The sequence below is a fragment of the Sciurus carolinensis genome, chromosome 5 (genome assembly GCF_902686445.1).
Source record: "Sciurus carolinensis chromosome 5, mSciCar1.2, whole genome shotgun sequence".
Lineage (NCBI taxonomy): Eukaryota > Metazoa > Chordata > Mammalia > Rodentia > Sciuridae > Sciurus > Sciurus carolinensis.
Window position 1 is genome coordinate 159,772,261 of NC_062217.1, and position 20,714 is coordinate 159,792,974.

The window sequence follows — 20,714 nt, forward strand, 5'->3', positions numbered from 1 at the left end:
AAGTAGAAGGAAATTATTTCAAAATTTTTTATTTCATTTGTGCTTGTACTTCTGTCCTTGTAATTGATTTATAACATTAAGAAGTCATACAGTGTCTAGCTTCTTCTTTTGTTAGTGTTTGTTCAAAACATAACTCCAAATCACTAAGCCAGAATGCCCAGGATGTTGGTCGTTCGTGGGCTGGTCATAACTTAGAACACACCAGCAGACAAAACCATCTGCTTAGGGATCAGATTTGGGTTTTGAATACCAGCCAACCTTGGACAGATTACTTAATCTTTCTGAACCTCAGATTCCTTGTCTTTAAATTGGAGTTAATAATAATTTACTTAATATGTTTGTTGTGAAGATTAAATGCAGTGTCCATTAAGTACTTAGTATAGTGGCTGGCATAAAATGAAGCAATCAATGAGGCAATCAATAAATCTTAGCCAAAAAAAAAAAAAACTTTCCCTGGAGGGAAACATTCATGGCACTATTTTATACACAGCCTGTAAGCAATAAAGTTTTGTTGCGTATGTATAGAATGAATTAACTCATTTTTTTCATCCTCAAGGGTTTAAACCTGCATACCTTTTTCCCCCACAAAAAGTCCCATCCCAACTTGTTAATACTTTTATGCAGAAGTTTAGTAAAAGACTCAATTTTAGTGGTTCCCTAATAGAGCCTATTCAGATATAATTAAAAATTCTTAGAATTATGCTAATAAGTTCAATATAGAGCGTTGCTGATGAAGTCTAATAAATTCTCTATTGTATTTAGAAACAATAGTAGCTTTGTTTTATTCTGTATTTTAGAAACTCCCAATGTCATAGTGCTTGCTGAAAAAGGCAAACAATAGTAATATTTTTAGGAGTTTTACTAAAAGAAATCTGTAGGTGCATATTTGCTTATGTACTGTCCTTCTAAGGTCATACTGATATTTCGGTTTACAAAGCTGAATAATCATTTAGAGCACTTCACCTGACATTGACCAGCAGTTCCCATCCGATGAGCTAGATTATCAAAATCCATAGTTATTTAGCCTTTTCTTTAATATCATAAGGGTAGCATGAATATTAGGAAATCTTTAGCTCCTTTTTTTAAGAAGGACAATAATTTGGGCTCAGTTTGGATCTCTTACCTCCCAAACATCTCAGGTTTAGAAATAATACTAAGGTCACATCACCTTAAAACTCTCAGAATGTATCATGAAGTTATCCATTCTTTTTTATATTATTTTCTCCATTTGTTCACTATTTCCTTTGTCTTGAGTTTATTAATTTCTACCTCTCAAGGTATCATTTTCCGAAATGTAGGACTCTTCTGTTTTCACATTTTCCATCATCCCTGCCTTATGATACAACATAAACTCCCTTAGATTTTAGTTTTATTCTGGTTTGCATGTGTATGAGAGAGTAAATAAAACTTTATTTACAAAACAGACTGCTGGTTGAATTTGGTTTCACAGTCTTACATTGCCAACCCATATAGCAGAACACTGGTTCTCAAAGGCTTGTCCCAGGGAACCAGCAGCAGCAACAGCAGCAGCAGCTGCTGCTACTTGGTAGAAAAGCAACTTCTACTTGGGTCTCACCCCAGACCTACTGCATTAGAAATGAGGGTGTGGGACCCTGCAATCTGTGTTTTACTCTGTGGCCTGCTTTTGTTTGTTGGTTAACTTATGCATCACCTACTCCCACAAAGTCTCAAAGTATCTTTTAATAGAAGATCAGGTTGGTCTATCAAGAATAGAAAAAAATTAACCCAGCACAAAAGACAGAAGCCAATAAGTATGAAGAGGGGTATGCACGTGTCGTGTGTGTGGGCACGCATGGGGGAGGGGTGATGATGGGGAGGTGTTTGAAGAACTCCTAGATAAATGCTTTGTCAATCAAGGTGTAAACTCCCCTGGGAATATCTAGGATTCAGGCCAAAGGAAAATGTGTGTGTGTGTGTTGCATGGGTTGCATTGTTCAGTAATTCAAAATTAATTATTCCTTGTACTGTCAAAAAAAAAAAAAAAAACGTTTTTAATTGGGAAAGGGAAGAAGTGTGATAGAAGCCTTTGGTTAGAAGGAACTAAGAATTGTGATGAACCCTTGAAATCAGCTTGACTGAAATAGTATAGAAACATTCCTTGCTTACAAAGGCGCAGAGTTAAAGGGATAAAGTTCTGTGTCAAAGTCAAATGTGTAGACCTAGAGAATGTTGAGGAATGGAGGTCAGTAGTCCATGACAAGGTGCTTAATATGACTTAGGAAAAAATGTGAGAACACATGTCGTGGACCCCACTGCTAGGGATTCTATTAGCCAGGCTACAATAAAGTCTATTCAAATTATTGGCATTCTACCAATTGAGAATCTTTGCAGTAGACTGTGATCTTAATTTCAGCCACCTCACTCACACTTTTTAAGCAAATAAATGCAGAAAATTTAAGAATAGGAACACTACCTGAAAATGGAAAAGTGAATAATTGACAAAATTATCAATTATCAGTTTTCTGTTGTCAATTTAAAAAAATGACCCCAGGGCTGTAGCTTGAGGATAGCAAATAGGTCTTATCTGCCATGCTGACTCTGGTCAATTGGAGTTGATTGCCTGGCGCATTTCAAAGAGAGGGATTGTTGCAAGACGTGTTGGGACTCTATGATTGATTAGTGGTGTCTGAGAGCTGTTTGGTATTAATAGTGGTGGCATGCGTGGCACATATCTGTTGACCTTGGTGTTGGGGTTAGATAAATGTGTAGAAGCGATGACATTTTGTTGGGAAATTTTAAAAATGGACATTTGCCTCTGAATTTTTTTCCCAAACTTTAATCATTTCTCTAATTTCTTAAGCCACACTTAATGTCAGTTATACCCTCTTGTCTTCCAACAGATGTCCTGCCCGCTATTTCTTGAATGTTTACCACCCTTTGGGTGCACACTTTATGCCTCTTAGCATTCTAATTCAGCGGCATTAATGCACCAGGACTCCTCTCCGCCTGCACTCACGGTCCTGGGTTTCTTCAGGCTTCACAACTTTGTCCCCATTTGTTCAGTTACCCATGCTTCTCCTCCTATCTTAACCCAGGTACCTGCTTTCTTTCTGCATGCTCAGAAACATCAAGACATTAAGAAATATTCAATGGAGCATAATAATATTTACTTTATAAGTCATTGTGAGCATTTGTCCAGGCTTTGAGTTGGGGTAAAAATTAGGTCTTTTTCTAAATATAAAAAGTATAAGAAGATAAATTTTTCCATATCACTTCTAAATATTTAGTATGAATCGAAAATAGTTCTGTGATCCTCTACCTCACTTCCCATACAAAAATTGAATCAAGATGGATCAAAGACCTTCATGTAAAAACTAAAACTGTAAAACTCTTAGAAGAAAATGTAGGCATAAATCCTCAAGGCCTGAAAGTAGTGATGGATTCTTAGACATGACACCAAAACTGGAAGCAACAACAGAAAAAATAGATACATTGGACTTTATCAAAGTCACAAACTTCTTGTACATCAAAGAATACTATCAAAGTGAAATGGCGGCAATGAGGGAAATATTTACAAGTCACATATGTGATGAGTCCAATATCTAGAAGATGTAGACAGAACTCCTCCAACAAAATAACAAAAACCCAGTTTTTAAAACTGACAAAGGATTTGAATAGACATTTCTCCAAAGAACATGTACAAATAGCCAATGATCACATGAAAAGATGTTCAACATCATTAGTCATTAGGGACATGCAAGTCAAAACCACAATGAAATTCCACTTCACACCCACTAGGATGGCTAAAATCAAAACAATGGAAAATAACATATGCTGCCAAGGATATGGACAGACCAGAGCCTTCATGTAGTGCTAGTGGCAATGGGAAATGGTGGGGCCACTGAGGAAGTGGTTTTGCAGCTCCTCAAAAAGTTAAACACAGAGCTACCACATGATCCAGGAATCCACTCCTAGACATAGACCCCAAAGAATTGAAAACATATAATTAGATAAATATATGCTTAAGAATGTTTATGGTGGAATGAGACAGACATCATTACCCTATGTACATGTATGACTTACACAAATGATATGAATCTACATTGTGCACAACCATAGAAACAAAAAGATGTACTCCATTTGTGTACAGTGAATCAAAATGCAGTCTGTAAAAATAAAAAAATAACTTTAAAATAATAATAAAGAATGTTTATAGCAGCATTATTCACAATAGCCAAAAGGTAAAAACAACCAAAATATCCAAAATTAGATTGATAAACAAAATGCAGCATATCTATACAATGGAATATCATTCAGCCATAAAAAGGGATGATGCATGCTACAATGTGAATGAAGCTCGAAAGCATTAAGCTAAGTAAAAGAAGCCAGACATTAAAGTTCAAATGGATTAAATTTTCTATCTCATCTGATTCATTTATTAAGAACAATAGATTGACTTGCCATTGTGAATAGATTGGAGAAAGGCCCCATGGGACAGGAATAGTACAATAGGCATTTCAGTCTATGTGAGAGTCCACCCCTCATTTTTTAAAAGAAAAAAAAAATTATATACCAAAGTCATAAGATTCAGATAAAAATTATAGTCCTTCTGGGACTTTTTTTGCTCTTTGTATAATTTCTGAGACACAGAACGTAGTTTTATGCAGGACCCTGAAACCATTGACTATCTATAGAGGCCTGTAAACCTCACATAGGAACCATGGTGTTCAGGAAATGTGGAACTGCGTCCTGTCCCTCTCTTACCTAAGTTTTTGCAAAGGTCATTCTTGAGCAGTGAAGTTTTAACTGTGTAGTCTTAGGATGCCTTAGACCCACGTTGTGATGAGTTTTGAACAGGGCACTTTTATGATCTGTTTGGGGGTTTTTGTTCTATTTTTTTGTTCGTTTGGTTTTTTTTTTTTTTTTTTTTTACCATGAAGATCACTGACCAAGGAGTCAGAGACGGTCCGCATCAGTCATTAGCAACAGACTCTGCGTGCTCACCACCACCCACCTCACACTCACTTTCTGCATTCCACTTTGCTTATGTGTGCAATTATTTCTAAAGCCTACATTGGTTCTAAAAATCTGTGATTCTACTATAAATTTAAAGAAGACGTATTTCCAAAATCAGTGGTTTCCATGAGCCAAAATGTCCTGAGCACCTGCACGTGAGGCTCTACCTCTTAAAACTCCACATACACTAAGAGGAAGAAACCCTGGCCTGTTTAAGTGTTGCATTCTAAGGGGGAAGATTCCTCCAGCGCCAAGCAGGGAACACAAGTGAGTGAAATAGGCCAAGGAGGAAGTGACCAACTAACTGGTCAGTAACTGGCTCTCTGGAACAGAACAGGCAACACTCAATTCTAGCCCTCTAGCCAGTGAGTATGGGGACTCGGTTTGCCAGAGTCCAAGTCTCAAAAGAAACTAGAAGTCCATCTTTTTGTATGAAATCTTCTATTTAAAAAGTTTTTTTTGTTGTTGCCAACCAGTTCAAAAAATTGTTTGATAAAACAATGTTCATATAATGTTTCATAAAACAAAACATGACTGCTAGCAACATAAGTCTTGTGGTCCACCCATTGGTGACTTCTTGAGTATGCATATGATTAGAATGCTATACATTCAGTGATGGCATTGTGTACAGAGTTCACTAAGAATACAGATAGTGATTGATTCAGCTCATAATGATCTCTAAAAAGGCTTTCTAATTACTGTCCAGTCACTTGTCAATACTTTGCAGTACTTTTTGGTTTTTTTTTTTTTTTTTTTTTTTTTTTTTTAGAATGAGTGGTTCATTCAAGAACACATCTCCCTTGTCCATTAAGTAAGTACGTGTTTGGTAAATTCCACAAGTGAGCCTTTGGAATGTGTTTTGACAGTTTTGCCCATTCAGGTTTTCTACTACTTCATCTCCTGGCTTTTACATTCTTTATTGAATTGTGAAAAAGGGATGTCCTTCCTGCTGTTCTGGTCTTGTTTCGTACAATAGAAGGGATTCATTCTCATTTTTGAATGGAGCTGTAATTAACATGGTTCCTTTTGTTTAACAACCTCAATTTACATAGTACCTGCTCATTCCAGAGCATCATTATTGGTAGCACAGCTTCATTGACTGATGTCTGAGCGCTCTGGGAATAGTGTTTGTTAATTATCTGCAGTAAACCAGGTAACTAAGGGGAGGTTCTGCTACTATGACTTTGATGAAAGTAGCACTGATGATTCTTTTAATTGCTTAATGATAGATGTGATCATCTTAAAGCAAAATAGAAAACATACTCAGCTGCCGAGGAGGTAATGTTAAATCATAATTGCTTTTGCACGCACACACACACATGCACACACACACACAACCCAGGTCCTGCACACTCTTTTGCTATATTTCTCTAAGCATGCATATGTTTACCTTCAGTTTATATGAATGTATAATTGTCTTTAATAATGTCATCATCAAAGTGCTTGTAAATATTTCATAATACATAGTAAATGCAAGTGTCCTCAGAGGCCAGGCGCACTACTGTAAGAAATAGTTGAATGTTGGGACTAAAGCAAACTAGAGACTCTATGACCTGCTTAAATGCACTTCAGTTCTGATTGCTGGGGGTGGTTCTTAGATCCTTGTCTTGGGGACAGGAATGAGAATATATCTGTGATCCTGATTTGGTCCTGTGTTCTAGTTGCTTAGATACTGTATGGGAAAAAAGAGGCACTAAGCATTTAGAGTTCTAGTATTTTAGAGCCCAAATCACCCTGCTAAGACTCTGATTTTACACTGAAGGAAACTGAGGCTTAAAGAAGAGAAGTACTTTCTCTATATTTAACCCAAGTGAATACTTCATTTCTTTTGAGTGAATCCTAATGGTAAGGGGAATTTGGAGTTCATTCTCTTTCTGATTGTATTTCTGCATCAACCAATACCCACACAGAGTTACTGAACACTTGAAACGTGGCTAGTGCTACTAAGGAACTGAATTTATAATTTTATGTAATTAATTTTAATTGAAATACTCCCAGATGACGAGTGCATGCTATACTGGACAAGGAAACTCAGAGATTTCGGTTTCCATCCCTAACTTATCACAGCCTACCTTGAATACATATGATGATATTTTACATAAAACTTAAGTGCCAGTCAACAGTACAGTCATCCTTTGGTATCCAGGATCTACTGGGATTGGTTCCAGGACCCCTCGACAGATACCAAACTCTGTGGATGCTCAAGTGCCTTATGCAAATGGTGTAGTGTTTACATATAACCCATGTACATCCTTCTATATACTTGAAATAATCTGTTTTACTTAGAATGCATGATACAATGTAAATTCTGTGTAAATAGTTGTTATACTGTATCGCTTAGGGAAAATGATAAGAAGAGAAGTCTACATGTTCAGTACAGATACAAATTTTTATTTCGAGTATTTTTACTGTGCAGATGTGGAACCCAAGGATGTGGAGAACTGACGGTGTGCTTCTGTTTACTGTACCTCCATCTTTTGTGCTATGGTTTTCATGTATTTACTGCTGTGTATGTGCTTTTAAATTTTTTAAATTTAAATTTAATTTTTTAATTTTAAATTTAATTTTTTAATTATTTGGGGTTTTTGGAGGGGAGGTTGGTGTTAGGGTTTGAACTCAGAGGTGCTTTACCACTGAGCCACATCCCCAGCTCTTTTTTTATTTTATTTTTTTATTTGAGACAGGATCTCACTAAATTACTAGGGCTTCACTAAGTTACCAAGGCTGGCCTTGAACTTGCAATCCTCCTGCCTTTGCCTCACACATCGCTGGGATTACAGGCATGCACCACCACTTCTGGCTAATTAATTGTTTTTAAAGAATATAAGAGAAAAAGAAGTACTCTTTTTTTTTTTTTTTTTTTTTTTTTTGTACTGGGCATTGAACCCACGGGTACTTTACCACTGAGCCATACTCCCAGTCTTTTTTCTTAGTTGCTGAGAGTCTCACTAATTTGCTGAGGTTGGCCTCAAACTTGCAGTCCTCCTTGCCTCAGCCTCCCAAGTCACTGGGGTGACAGACCTGTGCCACCACACCAGCAGAAAAGTACTTTTATGCTTATCCATAGGCCTGTTGTTTCCAGTGCTCATCATTCTTTTCTATAGGTCCAAGTTTCTATCTAGTATCATTTTCCTTCAGCCTAAAGAATTTCCTTTAACATTTGCCATAACTTAATTCTGCTGGATAATTCTCTTCTTTTTCAACTATAAAAACGCCTAGCCAGGTGTGGTGGTGCACACCTATAATTCCATCTACTCAGGAGGCTGAGGCAGGAGGATTGCAAATTCAAGGCCAGTCTCAACAATTTAGTGAGACCCTTTCTCAAAATTTAAAAATTTGAAAGTGTTGGGGATGTAACTCATTGGTAGAGTGCCCCCAGGTTCAATACCCAGTACAGGAAGGAAAAGAAAAAATCACTGTTTCACCTTTATTTTTTAAGAATGTTTTTGCTGGATATGGAGTATAAGGATAATCTTCTTTCTTCCTTTTCCTCTTCCTTTCAACTCTTTGAAATGTTCCCTTGTCTTCTTGCATTATTTCTGATGAAAATTCAGCCTTCATTCTTGTCCATGTTCTCTTACATATAGTATCTTTTTTTCTCTTTTATTTATTTATTATTCCCACTTTTATTTACCTTTAGTTTTCAGAAATTTGACTATGACTAGGTGTGGTTTATTATATATTTGTCTTGCTCCAAGCTTGTTAAACTTTTTTGATCAGTGGTTGATATTTTTTTTAATTACTCCAATTTGAAAAGTTTTGGTTATACATTCTTCATATAGTGACTCCATCCATTGTCTCTAATGATCTTTTTCTGAGTATTTGATTACATGTTTGGAAGACCATTTCTCACTAGCAGATTATTGATGCTGTGTTCTTTTTGTTAGTGTTTCTGTTTTGTTTGTTTTGTTTTTTTCCTTTCCCTCTATTTGAAAGATTTCTATTAACCCATCCTCATCCATGACCTTTTTCTTCTATAGCAAATGCTATTCTGGTTGGTCCATCCAGTAAACTCATTTCAGATGTTCTTATTTCATTCTAGAATTTCATATGCTTTCTTTGTAGAGTTTCATATTCTTTCTTGAGAGATCCATCTCTTTAGCCAGCTTGTTTACCTTTTCTGGTTTTTTTTTTTTTTTTTTTTTTTTTTTTTTTGGTTCTAGGGATTAAACTCAGGGGCACTTAACCACTGAGCCACATCCCCAGCCCTATTTTGTATTTTATTTTGAGACAGTGTCACTGAGTTACTCGGAGCCTCGCTAAGTTGCTGAGGCTGTCTTTGAACTCTTGATCCTCCTGCCTCATCCTCCCAAGCTGCTGGGATTACAGGCATGCATCACTGTGCCTGGCTCCTGTAAATTCTTTGACACAGAATAGTTGTTTTAAAACATTTACTTGCTAACTCCTGTAATTTTATGACATTCTAGACATTGTATAAAGCATAGCTATAGGGGTAGGAATGATAGTAGAATGAACTGGAAATTACTACCCTGTGTGCATATATGATTACAAGACTGTGTAACTCCACCATGTACAACCAGAGGAATGAGAAGTTATACTTCATTTATGTATGATGTGTCAAAATTCATTCTACTGTCATGTGCAACTAACTAGAACAAATAAAAAAATAAATTTTGAAATACACATAGAAACAAAATACCAAACAGGGGGAAGAAAAAAAATAGCAGACTCTGAAATGTAATGTGTTGATTTAGTTTCCTTGGGAATCACTATATTGTATTGTATTTGAATGATGATATGATCAAATTCTTCCAAAAGTTGAGTTGGTACTGAGTAGAATCTCTAATTAGATTGCATTTATCTGAGATTACTATACTCCCAACTGTGTTTGTGCTACTTTGAAAGGGGAAAAAAAATCAGTGTTGGGCCTGAGAGTGGGTTGATCTGTAGTTTCAGGTATTTGGGGATTCACATTTAGACTCAACTCTGACAATGTCCTGGAAGACAGGCTTCAAAAGAACGTGTGGGAATCTGACTTCTTGTTAGGGACCAGCCTCCCCTCCATTGCCTCTTTGTTGGCACATTCAGGGACTGAGGGGGAGTTTTCAGACCTGGCAGTGTAGTTTTTTGTCTTTAGAGTTTATTTAAATGCCCTTGGTCCCATCAGCCCATGCTGCTGTGTAACTTGATTCCCCACCTTGCTGGAGTTTCTCTCTAAGGCAGCCCATGCTCAGGCCCAGCACTTGCCCTTGCTCGGTGTAAAAGTTGCCCCAACTCTGCTCACATTTGAAGTGCTTGTTTGTCTCTAGAATTCATCAGAGCTTCCTTGCATCTTCTGGACTTCCCCCAGGAAAGCGTGGTCATTATTTTGTCTGGGTTTTTCTCGTTTCCATGGGAGTGGTCCTTTGTGTGCTTTCTACATCCTAACTGGAAGCAGAAGTTCCTCTCAGGTCTCATTTCAAATAATGGAAGCTGCTGAAAGAACTCTGCATTGCCCCACCTTCTAGTGTCAGGGACTCAAGCGACTCCACGCCTGAGCTCATCAGTGCTGAGGAGAACCTGTCTACTTGGGGTGTGGTACCAGAGTCAGTGCCCAGGGAGGAGTGCTAAATGACAGTGACTGATCCAACCGCTCCAGGAGCAGATCCCTCCTGGGAAAGCCATCATGTGACAACCTCTGCTTTTGGAAGCAGCAAGGCCCTTACCCCATTAGATTCAGAGATCACAAGTGCCCAAGACATGTCCAGAATTGAGTCCTTCACATTGTTAGGAAACATCACTCATGTTTGTCATCTGGTTGGTGTTCTGCAACCCACATATGAAAACTCATGCTTCAGAATATCTCCTTATGGTATTGCCAAGCTTCCTGTACCTCACAAAGTTCCCACGTGCCAGCAGTAGCTTGGTAATTGTGAACACCTTTCATCTGCTCCTGAAATTCTTATGAAGTTTTCCAGTGCCAGGAAATAATCTTACCTTCTCCTAGCAATGTAGAGAAGACTCAACTGGCTGTCTTCACCTTCTAAAATAATTTGTTAGAAACCACATTCTTAACAAAGTTGTTTTTTTTTTTTTTAAAGTTGAATATAGTTGTGCTGAGAAATAATCGATGCCTTCTGGAGAGTGTACTACTTGTAACACGATGGCTAAAATTTGTTTTAATATTTGGAATTGGTCAGATGGGACATTCTCTGGTGAGCTGTTTGAGGCCTTTGCCCTTCAGCTAAGTGTATGTTACAACATGATGGAAACTTCTATCAGCTCAGACTTCTAGAGAAGTTTAATCTACCCATCTTCAAAATACAAGTCCAATTAAAAAAAGAAAGAATCACTCAAGTTAGTCTCATGGCAAACTTATGCCATTGGTCAGAGAGCATTATTCATTTATTAATGGAACAACTTGATGTTTTGTGTGTTACAAGCTCCTTAAACTAAGTCTTGTCTCATTTTGTGAGGGCAGTCAGTGCTTCAGGAAGCATCTTGCAAGGTTGTAGTTACCTGCTCCCTTCTTGATTCCTTTATGGAACAGGAAAGTGTCGAATGCCTATTGTATACACCTTCCAAAAGATGGAGGAAGAGAGGAAATGTTAGCCAAAAACCTTTTGTGAATATGTGCCCCTATAAAAAGGGCTGTGGACCACGGATATGATTGATTCTAGGTAATTGTAAAAACAACAGTTCATTTTATGTGTTTGAGTGCTGTACTCCCAGGATAATTCCCAGGACCTCTGTGGGAAGGATAGAAGTACAGGAAGGAACTCTTCCTTCCAGGAATTCATTTATCATGTCATACTGACATGTAGAATTCCAGCTTACAAAAATCAGTTTTTGTTTTCTTTTGTGCTTTCCATTGTTTCTAAATCACAGGAAGATCCTTATGGTCATCAAATACAGTATTTATAAAATTTATTATTTCTCAATTATTTCAGTAGATGCAGTAGAGCTGTTCCCATTAAAGGACCTATGAAAGTCTAAAGAACTAAAAAATCTTGACTCAGTAGGTTTAGGCCTGTAAGTTTGTGTTCTTTGTTTATGGGTATTTTGGGTAGTGCTTATGTATTAAATTATCCAAGAAAAATAAACCTAACAATGTTATTAATTTTTTTATTAATTAAATGATAAAAAATGTTGAATCCTATCAATGATAGTCTGAATTAAAAGCCGTACCTCTGATGAGGTTCAGTGGTAGAGCACCCACCTGGCAAGCATGAGGCCCCGGGTTCAATTCCCAACACCACACACACAAAAAAAACCTGTAACTTGTTATCTTGTTTTATTTGATATATAATGAAGAAAGAGTAATTGTAAGGAATATGGCCTCCCAACCACCCGTTACACCCGCCTCTCCCATTACAGGAACCCGGCCTCCCAACCACCCATCAATCTCCGTTATGCCCGCCTCTCCCATTAGAGGAATTTCCAGCTTATGTTGCCGTAATCTTCCTGCCTCCCACATTACGTTCTAATATGTCATTGGTCCATCAGTCAGTCTGTAATAATTCTCCTCCGCGATTGGTTCCTCCTAGCCCGCGAAATTCTGATAACTGAGGAGAAACCCTGCGCCATTTTCTTCTTTTCCTTTCCCCTTTTCCCCGAGCGGGCGCGATTTGTCTGCATAAAATAAAGTTCCTCGAGTGGGACCTGTGTCTGCAGAGCGTTTTTCTGGGAGTTATGGAGGAACCAAAACTGCCCCTAACATCTGCCTAACAGTAATAACTTTCTTTACATGAATATTTTTGTTTCCATAGGAGTAACCACGTCTAATCTATCTGTCCTAGAATTTTCTTTATTAGAGCATTAAAATGGAAAGTAAAAGGGAAGAAATGAGAAAAGAATTCCCAACAAATGCATGGTATTTCAGTGTTAAGACCAAAATGTGTCCTGTCTTGCCAGTATGTCTTCTCTTGCCAGACGAGGTTAGTACTTGGTTTGCTGAGCCATTTTGGGGCACCAGTGTAATTGTGGGAATGGCTTATGACTCCCGAATAGAACCAATCTCTTTGCCTCTTGTTCCATTGATTCCTTCACTAGACTATAGATCCAGTAAGTGGTTCTTCCCTGGCAAGCCTGTTAGAATCGTGGATCTATTATCTACTTTCCAGCATCTCTTCTCTAGCTCATGGACTTTGAGAGCAGGAAGAGGCTACAAACCTTCCATAGACTTCATTTTTAAATTCTTTCCTTGAATACTTTCTTGCAACACTATGTTGGCCACAGACACAATAGTGATAATCTGTGTCCTGTTTATTTGAGATCACATATTATTATACCAATCCTGATAGCAGGAAGCATCTTGCTGAAATAATGACAGGATCGATGATGCTGGTAGACACTGAAAATTTTAAGTTAAAAATTAATTAAAATTGCTATATTAAGTTGATTAAAGGAATCCAATGTAACAATAGAAACAGCACGACAGAAGTTTGTAGTTTTAGGGAAAAAAAGAAAAAAGTTCAACTCTTGTTCCTTCATCTTCATCTTCCACTTTTGTGGTACCCTCCCTGGGAACCAAATATCTCATACAGTTTTACCTTAAGGAAAAAAGTATATAAAGTTAATAATAAAGAGCTTAAAAAAAAATCTAAGAGAAGGTACTTTTCTGGGAAGGTACTATACTGGCAGTGAATTTTCAGAGTTTGTGCTGTGTCAAAAATATATTTATGGTAATGTATGTAACCACTGTTTATTAGTTGGATTTTCTGTCATGAAAGTATTAAACTGTCTTTTTCTGATGTGCCATGAAATACAGACTCAGCTAAAACACTCATCTGCGCTGTCTTCATTACCAGCATGGTTCCATGAGTGCAAATGCTAGGTCTTGTCATGGGCCAGAGCACAGCACAGGGTGGGGACTTAATGGTTATTTGTTCGATGCTTTGAATCTTAAAATGTCATGCGTCTGTGTGGTAATCTAGAGCTTCCACATTTTCACTCAGGTTAGTTTATTTGATTATAATATCAAATTTGTGAGAAAGATAGAACAAACTTTGTATCATGTGAGTGAAATTCATATGAGTTCCGACAAAAGTAGAGTTAGGAACAGGTCTCCTTAGTTCCTTGATTGTTTTATATCATCATCATTCAATAAATTATTATGAATGTTGTCAAGGGGCCAGTCACTGTGTTATTTGATTACCTTATTGAACCCTTGCATTAACGCTGTGATATAATGCTATGGGTATTTTTCTCATTTTAGAGATTAAGGAACTGAGACATGACACGGCTAGCTAGCTAGCTAAGGCAAAGCCACGTGGTTAGTGCCAACACGGTTAGTGCCAACTCTGGAATTTAGGCTCCAGCAGCACAGGTTCACAGCCAGGCTCTCAGCTGGCCTGATCACTGCTGTCGTGTCTGTCAGTGAATACATGAGCCAAGCTAACTGCCCTGGGATGGCTTGATGACTTTATTAAATTACTTGCTATTATTATAATAGGTGCTTGTTGAACACTTGTGTAAGTTTGTAAGCCAGAGATGAGTGTTATTCTAGGGAGGATAAAGAGACAATACAAGGGAGGAAAGAGGTGAGCGAGTGCGAGACACTGATGAGGGAGGATCCTAAGGCAGGCAGATCGTCATCCTTCTCTTAGAGAATAAGGCACCTCCCAGCTAATGGAGGATGAGTCTGAAAAAAAAAATCTATTCAAGGCAGCTGGATATTTGTGAGGTCAGGACATACCTACTGTCACAGAAGGATCTGCAGTCAGAAGAGAGACTGCAGTGCCAACCGAATGAGATGATTGTGACTGGGAAAGACTTCATCGGAACTTAGCAGTGTGGCTTTTCACGACTGTGCTGAGCTGCGATACAAGCTAAATGTTTGGAAGTTCTGGGGTAAAAACACTGTCTTAAGCGCTCCTCAGCTACTTGTTAAGAATGTATTGTAGCTGGTAACACATTAAACAAGCCTTTGCCTCTAAGAAAATGGAAGACTAGTAAAAGTTCCACTACCAACAAGCTGCGGGTGGTGGAAACATGATCACTATGCCAGGGGAATACATTGAAGTCAACGTTGTCCTAAATGGGCACTGACTTGCCCAGGCCGTGATGAAGGGGAGGTGGAGCAGAATCATTGACACTATTCTTAGCCCATAAAGTCCAAAGGCCCAACTCCAGGATGACAAAGGAATAGACCAGCGCACCTGGTTTCTCCTCAACTTTGCCAGTAGTTTGTTGGAGTGGCCTTGGGCAAGTCACATCACCACTAAGTCATTTCTGCTGTGTTGGTTATGTCCTTCCTATAGGTTGAATTAGAGCTTGTATCTAATCATACTCCAGATAGGTAACTTTACTAAATACTCTTTGTATTTTTCAACTACCTGAGTTAAAATCTGTGTCTGATGAAGAACGGACGTGGCTTCAGCCTTAATTCTGCGTCCACTTTCAGTTTGGTACTGCCGAAGCTTCTTCTCACGTGTACTCCAAGTTGTCATTCCTGACTTTCATTTTCTTTTCCATAGAACAAATTGGCCAGGAGATGTTGGAAAACCTCAGTCATGACAGAGAAAAGATACAACGAGCACGGGAAAGAGTAAGTACGAATGACACAGTTCTTTTACACACTCAGTAAAGGAGAAGACACAGAAGGTCTTGGGCCATGCACAGACATACCACTAACATGAATATAGTACATATGTATAAAAACGAAGAGGGGGAATGGAGCAGTCTCTGAGGAGGAGGAGCAAGGGTGTGAGAAGGGGAGATTCCCCCTTCTGAAATATCCCCCGGGGGGATTTTATTTAGCCCTCTGGCTGAGAAGAAGGTCATTGAAGGGGATTTTGGAATATGTCACTCTTTCAGAGAAAAGCTATAAAAATACTGATGTCTCACCCCTCCTCACTTCATTTATCTCCACTTATATTTTTAGGACATGGCACGTTCATATATTAGAAATTAATTACCAGCTGCATGTTAAACTTCATCAGCCTTTGAGACATTTGCTTTTATATCCAGTTCAAGTATCCAGTTTAAAGCTCCTGATTTCACCTCTCACATGTCACTTTCTGACTCTTAAGAATTCTCACATTTGTATAAGTGTCAGAAATGCATTTGTGTTTGTGTATATAAACATTTTTATTGTTCAGTTTTTCTATCATGAAATAAAACCTGCTAGCCATGCACTTTAGAAATCATCTACCTGTTTACAGTTGAGTTGAATTTTAACACTGCTTTTCTCCTCTTAGCTTCGGGAAACAGACGCCAACCTGGGCAAGAGCTCCAGGATCCTGACAGGGATGTTGCGAAGGTAAGAGCCAGGTAGGGACCCACCTTCCTCTCCGTCTCTTTTACATTTTTCCATCCATTGCATCCAGGCATTTTACAGGCTTGTGAGCGTCTACTCTTCGTGCCCTGTGTCAAGACCCCTTTGAAATAATAGAGCGCTGATTTTAACTCTTATTTGGACAGGGACACATCCTGAGTAACTCCTATAGAGAAGGCTTGAGCTAGCGGGGTTACCTCAAGCTATGGAAAAATTAGGGTTAGACATGAAGAATGTTTTCATAGCCCGAGGAAGGCCCCATGGCAGGAGCAGCCTGAGTTGATTTTCTGTTTGTTGGAGGAAGCACAGCCTGTGTCGGCAGGAGCTCACTTGGTCTCAACCTGGCTCTCTCTTGCCTTGTTTTCATTTCTCTAAAGGATGCCATTTGGGGAAACATTTTTATTTAATGTATATACTTCAAGATGATTCATACAATGTCAAGATTATCTGAATAATCTGAATTCATGTGTGCCAGCAAATAAATCTTTATGTTTTATGTGTGTGACTAAACTTTGATTGACGGAAAATATTCGGGAGAGTATAAAAAAGATAAAGGAATCAGAGTTGGTTATATTCTGTGCAAGTATTTTCAGCACAGAATGATTTTACACTTGAAATCTACCAAGTAAGAGTATCGTCTGGCACAACGATGCCCATTTGGAACTGTGAATGGAAAAGTGAGTCAGGAATGTTGAAACTGACCTCTAGGAGAGTGTGATTGGAATTTTAAAGAAGAAAATCTTCATTGTAGTTGATACTGAAGAGACAACTTTTTAAAAATAAGAAAGCCTTTTCCGATCTTGTATCCATATACAGTAATTTGCTAAAACTGTTGGTTGTGCTGAGGATTTATTGCATAAGAAACAATTCAGTGTGTGTTTGTTCCACCTTCAAGGCTAATGTGATCTCTCAACCTGATCAGAAGTGAGTCCAGAGTTCCCCGGGCACTGCCAGCCTAGTGTCTGCTTTGCCCCTCCTCTTCCTGGACCCACTGCCCCAACTCAGAACTATAAACCACCAAATTCTATGATTAAGAATAATAAGTAAATGACCTGAGAAAATCTCAAAATCTACAGAGAAGGGAACTGGTGATTGAAAGGAATGCTTCAGTGCATAAAGACAATAAAAAAGAAAGAAAGGGGGAAAAAACCTTTACTGCTTTCCTGGGAGGGCCCCTGCGATGTGAGCTGTAACGAATATTCTGCATATGTCTCCATTTTGTCAAATCTCATTAAAGAGTCCTCCTGCTTTATGTCAATTGAGCTGTCCAGAAATCATTCATCATTTTTAGTGTAAAAAAAAATCATGTGGTTATTTAAATAATATCATATTAATGTTAAAGTTCAGCTGTCATTTAATGGTATGGCTTAATCAGATGTAGCATTTAGGGAAAATAGTTTATTCAGGCTCTACGTGGCTTTCAGGTTGGCAGATTCAAATAAGGATTTATGGGTTTCTAAACCAATGTATTTCTGTCCATGTTTCTGCTTGATGTACCTCACCCTTTAGTGCAGGACACTGCAGACAGTTATTTCAACAAATAAAGCATCCCCTCATATTGTGTTTGAATAAATTTGCAAGTCATTTAGAGAGGGGGAAGCACAAACGACTTCTGCGACCTTAGACTGGGCTTTCCGTAGGGACATGGCGCTAATGCGATGGCTCAGAAGCCTACAGAAGAAAATTACTCTGGCGAAATCTACTCGACTTGTCTTTGTAGGCAGACTCAGTCAATCTAGACTTATCTTCTCTTGGGATGTTCGTAGAGAACTCACAGGAATAAAATGCCCAGATGGACATCACCTGGCTCTGGCTGAGCCAAAGCTCTTAAGTCCTCCTGTATGCGTGGACAGTGCTTTTCATTGAACAGGCTGGAATCTTGGCATCTGCCAAGATTCCCAGGTACTTCTCATCAGTGGTATAACTGAACTGAGTCTTTGGGAACCAAATGCATAGTGGTGGTTTTGGTTTTGTTTCTAGTTGCTATCCCTCATCACAGTTGATTTTGGACTTTGGAAAGTGCAAAAAACTAACCAACCTCTTTACATCACCATTTGGGTTATTTCCTAAAACATAGTCTCTTGAGAAGTAGAACCAGAACCTATGTGCCAAGGCCTTTTATTTCATTTCTTTTATTTGTTTTATACCCTCTGTCACTGCTCTTCTGATCACATGCCATTTGCTCCAGCACTGGTAGGGTTTTATTTAAAAAGCAGCCATGTTCCAGAACTCTGTTCTTACCAAAACTGTCTAGCTATACTGTGTGTCAACAAGTGCTTCTGATTTAAGAAACAGCACAACATTGAACCATGTGCTCATGTCACCTTCACCAATGTGTAGAAGAAACGAGTGTCCTCTTCGTGCAGGGTAAACATTTACCTGCATGTAACATGAGCCTGTTTATTTTCATATGACAAATTCTGTGTTTAACTGAGAATAAATATAACGTACCAAAGCAAGGAATTACTTTATTTAAGAGAAAGTTTTAAGTTATTTAGAATTTTTTAAACTTCAAGATTTTTAAATTTGTGAAATGAATAGAAATGGCATCTCCAAGTCCCACATTTGGGTCATTTCACTTGTAGTGGTCAGTCAGTTGTGAGGACAAGTGAAACCCAAGTTCACTCGGAGCTAAAGTCCACATATACAGCCATTTGGTCATTTTTGAGACTGACCAAAATAAGAAAGCCACAAAAATTAAGTTTATAAAATCCAGCAGTCTCTAAATAATCATCTAACACTTGTGCTTTTTAATCTATTTTTAACTTCAAATAAGATTAAAATCCATTTCCTTCCTTCTTTCTCTATGCCTATGTACAAGACACAGTAATCCTGAGATGAAACCACATTTAGCTTTGCCTTCATAGTGATTATATGTGCATAAAAGTGTGCAGTGGGAATTCACAGAATTATCTGATTCCCGTGGAAGCTATTAAAGATTCTGCAGCCTCAATTTATCCTTGCTGATCATTTGTTTTCACCAGGAAAACAAACAACCAAAGTAAAATACGATTTGAATAGCTTTAAAACCAACGTGTTTGTGAAAAAATTAGGGAAACGGAAGATGATTTATGGAATTATAACACAAGTAAGTTTTTAAAAAATTAAACTATGCAGAAAATATTGAGACATACCTCAGTTAGTGGATAGCAACTGGCTCAGTCAAGAAAAATTATTTTTCATATAACTACACTATGTTACCAAAAGAAAGAAAACAAAGGAGAAAACTGGTCCATTCAAAATTATAAGAGTAAAACTTGACATCAGAATGAAGCTATAGCTTATTTCCTAGAAAGTAATTTTTCTTTCCTCTTGACATAAGATGGAGAGCTACCTAGGGACAAAGTATCATTTCCTGACTCTGTAGACAGTTAAAATAAAGTGGAATGCAGATCAAATGAAAATGGCTATGAAGCAAATGACCCTTTGCATGGTAACTGGGGCCAAGAAATGGATTTTTCATTGAGTCTCACAAAACTTGATCATTACTGTTGGTTGTCATAAAGTGCTACCAGGGTCACCAGGAGGCTCCACAGTTGCTCTTCACCTATATGCTGTGTTCACTTGTGTGCGCGTGGGTATGTGTGTTTCCATATATTTGACTGGGAAGTCTTATTAGATCAGATAGTGCTGGGAATCAATGAAAACGAAAATAGAGACTTTCAAAAGTTTTAATCAGAAAAAATGGAAATAATGATTTATGATTCTATTTCCTTTCACCTCTAAATAACTCTAATAGTAGTTAACAATTAATCAGTAATCCTGTGATTTTTTTTCTAGAAGTATCTGAAAGATTCCTCAAGGATATAACAAATTCATAAATTGAGAGTTCCGGGAACATAAATGGGAAGAGCATGTTAGGATTTTACTGTGAACTGCTTTGCATATGCTGCATATATATTTTAAAAAAAAAAAAAAAAAAACCTCTTCTGAACAGTGACCTCAGTACAAAATAATTTTCTCTCTTCCCCAACTATTTCCACCTGCAAAATCAGAGTGTTTCCTTCAGAAATGAATCGCTTATCCTTCCAGTGTGAGTGCAGTAACTTCTCACACAAGTTGCTTCTGAGAGGTCTTTTGTGACCAACCTGTGATATAAACAAAGCCAACCATAGCAAACGTGGTTGGCCTCGCCAGCACTGTTCGTATGATACTGTTTAGTGTGTGTTTTTGTTAGAGTGACTTCTGAGTCGACCTGGGGAATAATTGCCAGCTATCATTGCTATCACATGTTACGTTTTAAACGTGGTCTTGTTGCTTTGGTAGAATGACAGGTAAAACATCTGGAAAACTGAAATGTACTGTCAGTGGCTCCTCAGGGAAAGTGCAGGAGAAACACCAGAGCAGATCTGTAAGCCATACAAATAATATATTTTTAAATAAACGGGCTTATTCTTAAATAGACCGTGACTAGATGCTTAAGCTTCTTTGAAACTTCATTCTCCCTGCCCCCCCCCCCATTTTGCTCAGGAAACATTTCATTATATTTTAATTGTTCTTATTACAATAGCTAAAATTC

General features: G+C 38.0%; 1 protein-coding gene across 4 annotated transcripts in view; it reads left to right on the forward strand.

The window, feature by feature from the left end:
- The window catches only part of Vti1a (vesicle transport through interaction with t-SNAREs 1A), a 343,741-nt gene that overhangs the window by 189,352 nt on the left and 133,675 nt on the right, over nt 1–20,714 (forward strand). For 2 of the 4 annotated variants that reach the window (XM_047551899.1, XM_047551902.1), the window contains 2 exons: nt 15,396–15,466; nt 16,119–16,191. In XM_047551899.1, coding sequence (XP_047407855.1) covers nt 15,396–15,466; nt 16,119–16,184 — 137 coding nt within the window. In that variant the 3' untranslated portion in view covers nt 16,185–16,191. The remainder of the gene's footprint in view (nt 1–15,395; nt 15,467–16,118; nt 16,192–20,714) is intronic. The other 2 variants (XM_047551896.1, XM_047551897.1) reach the window with 1 other exon arrangement.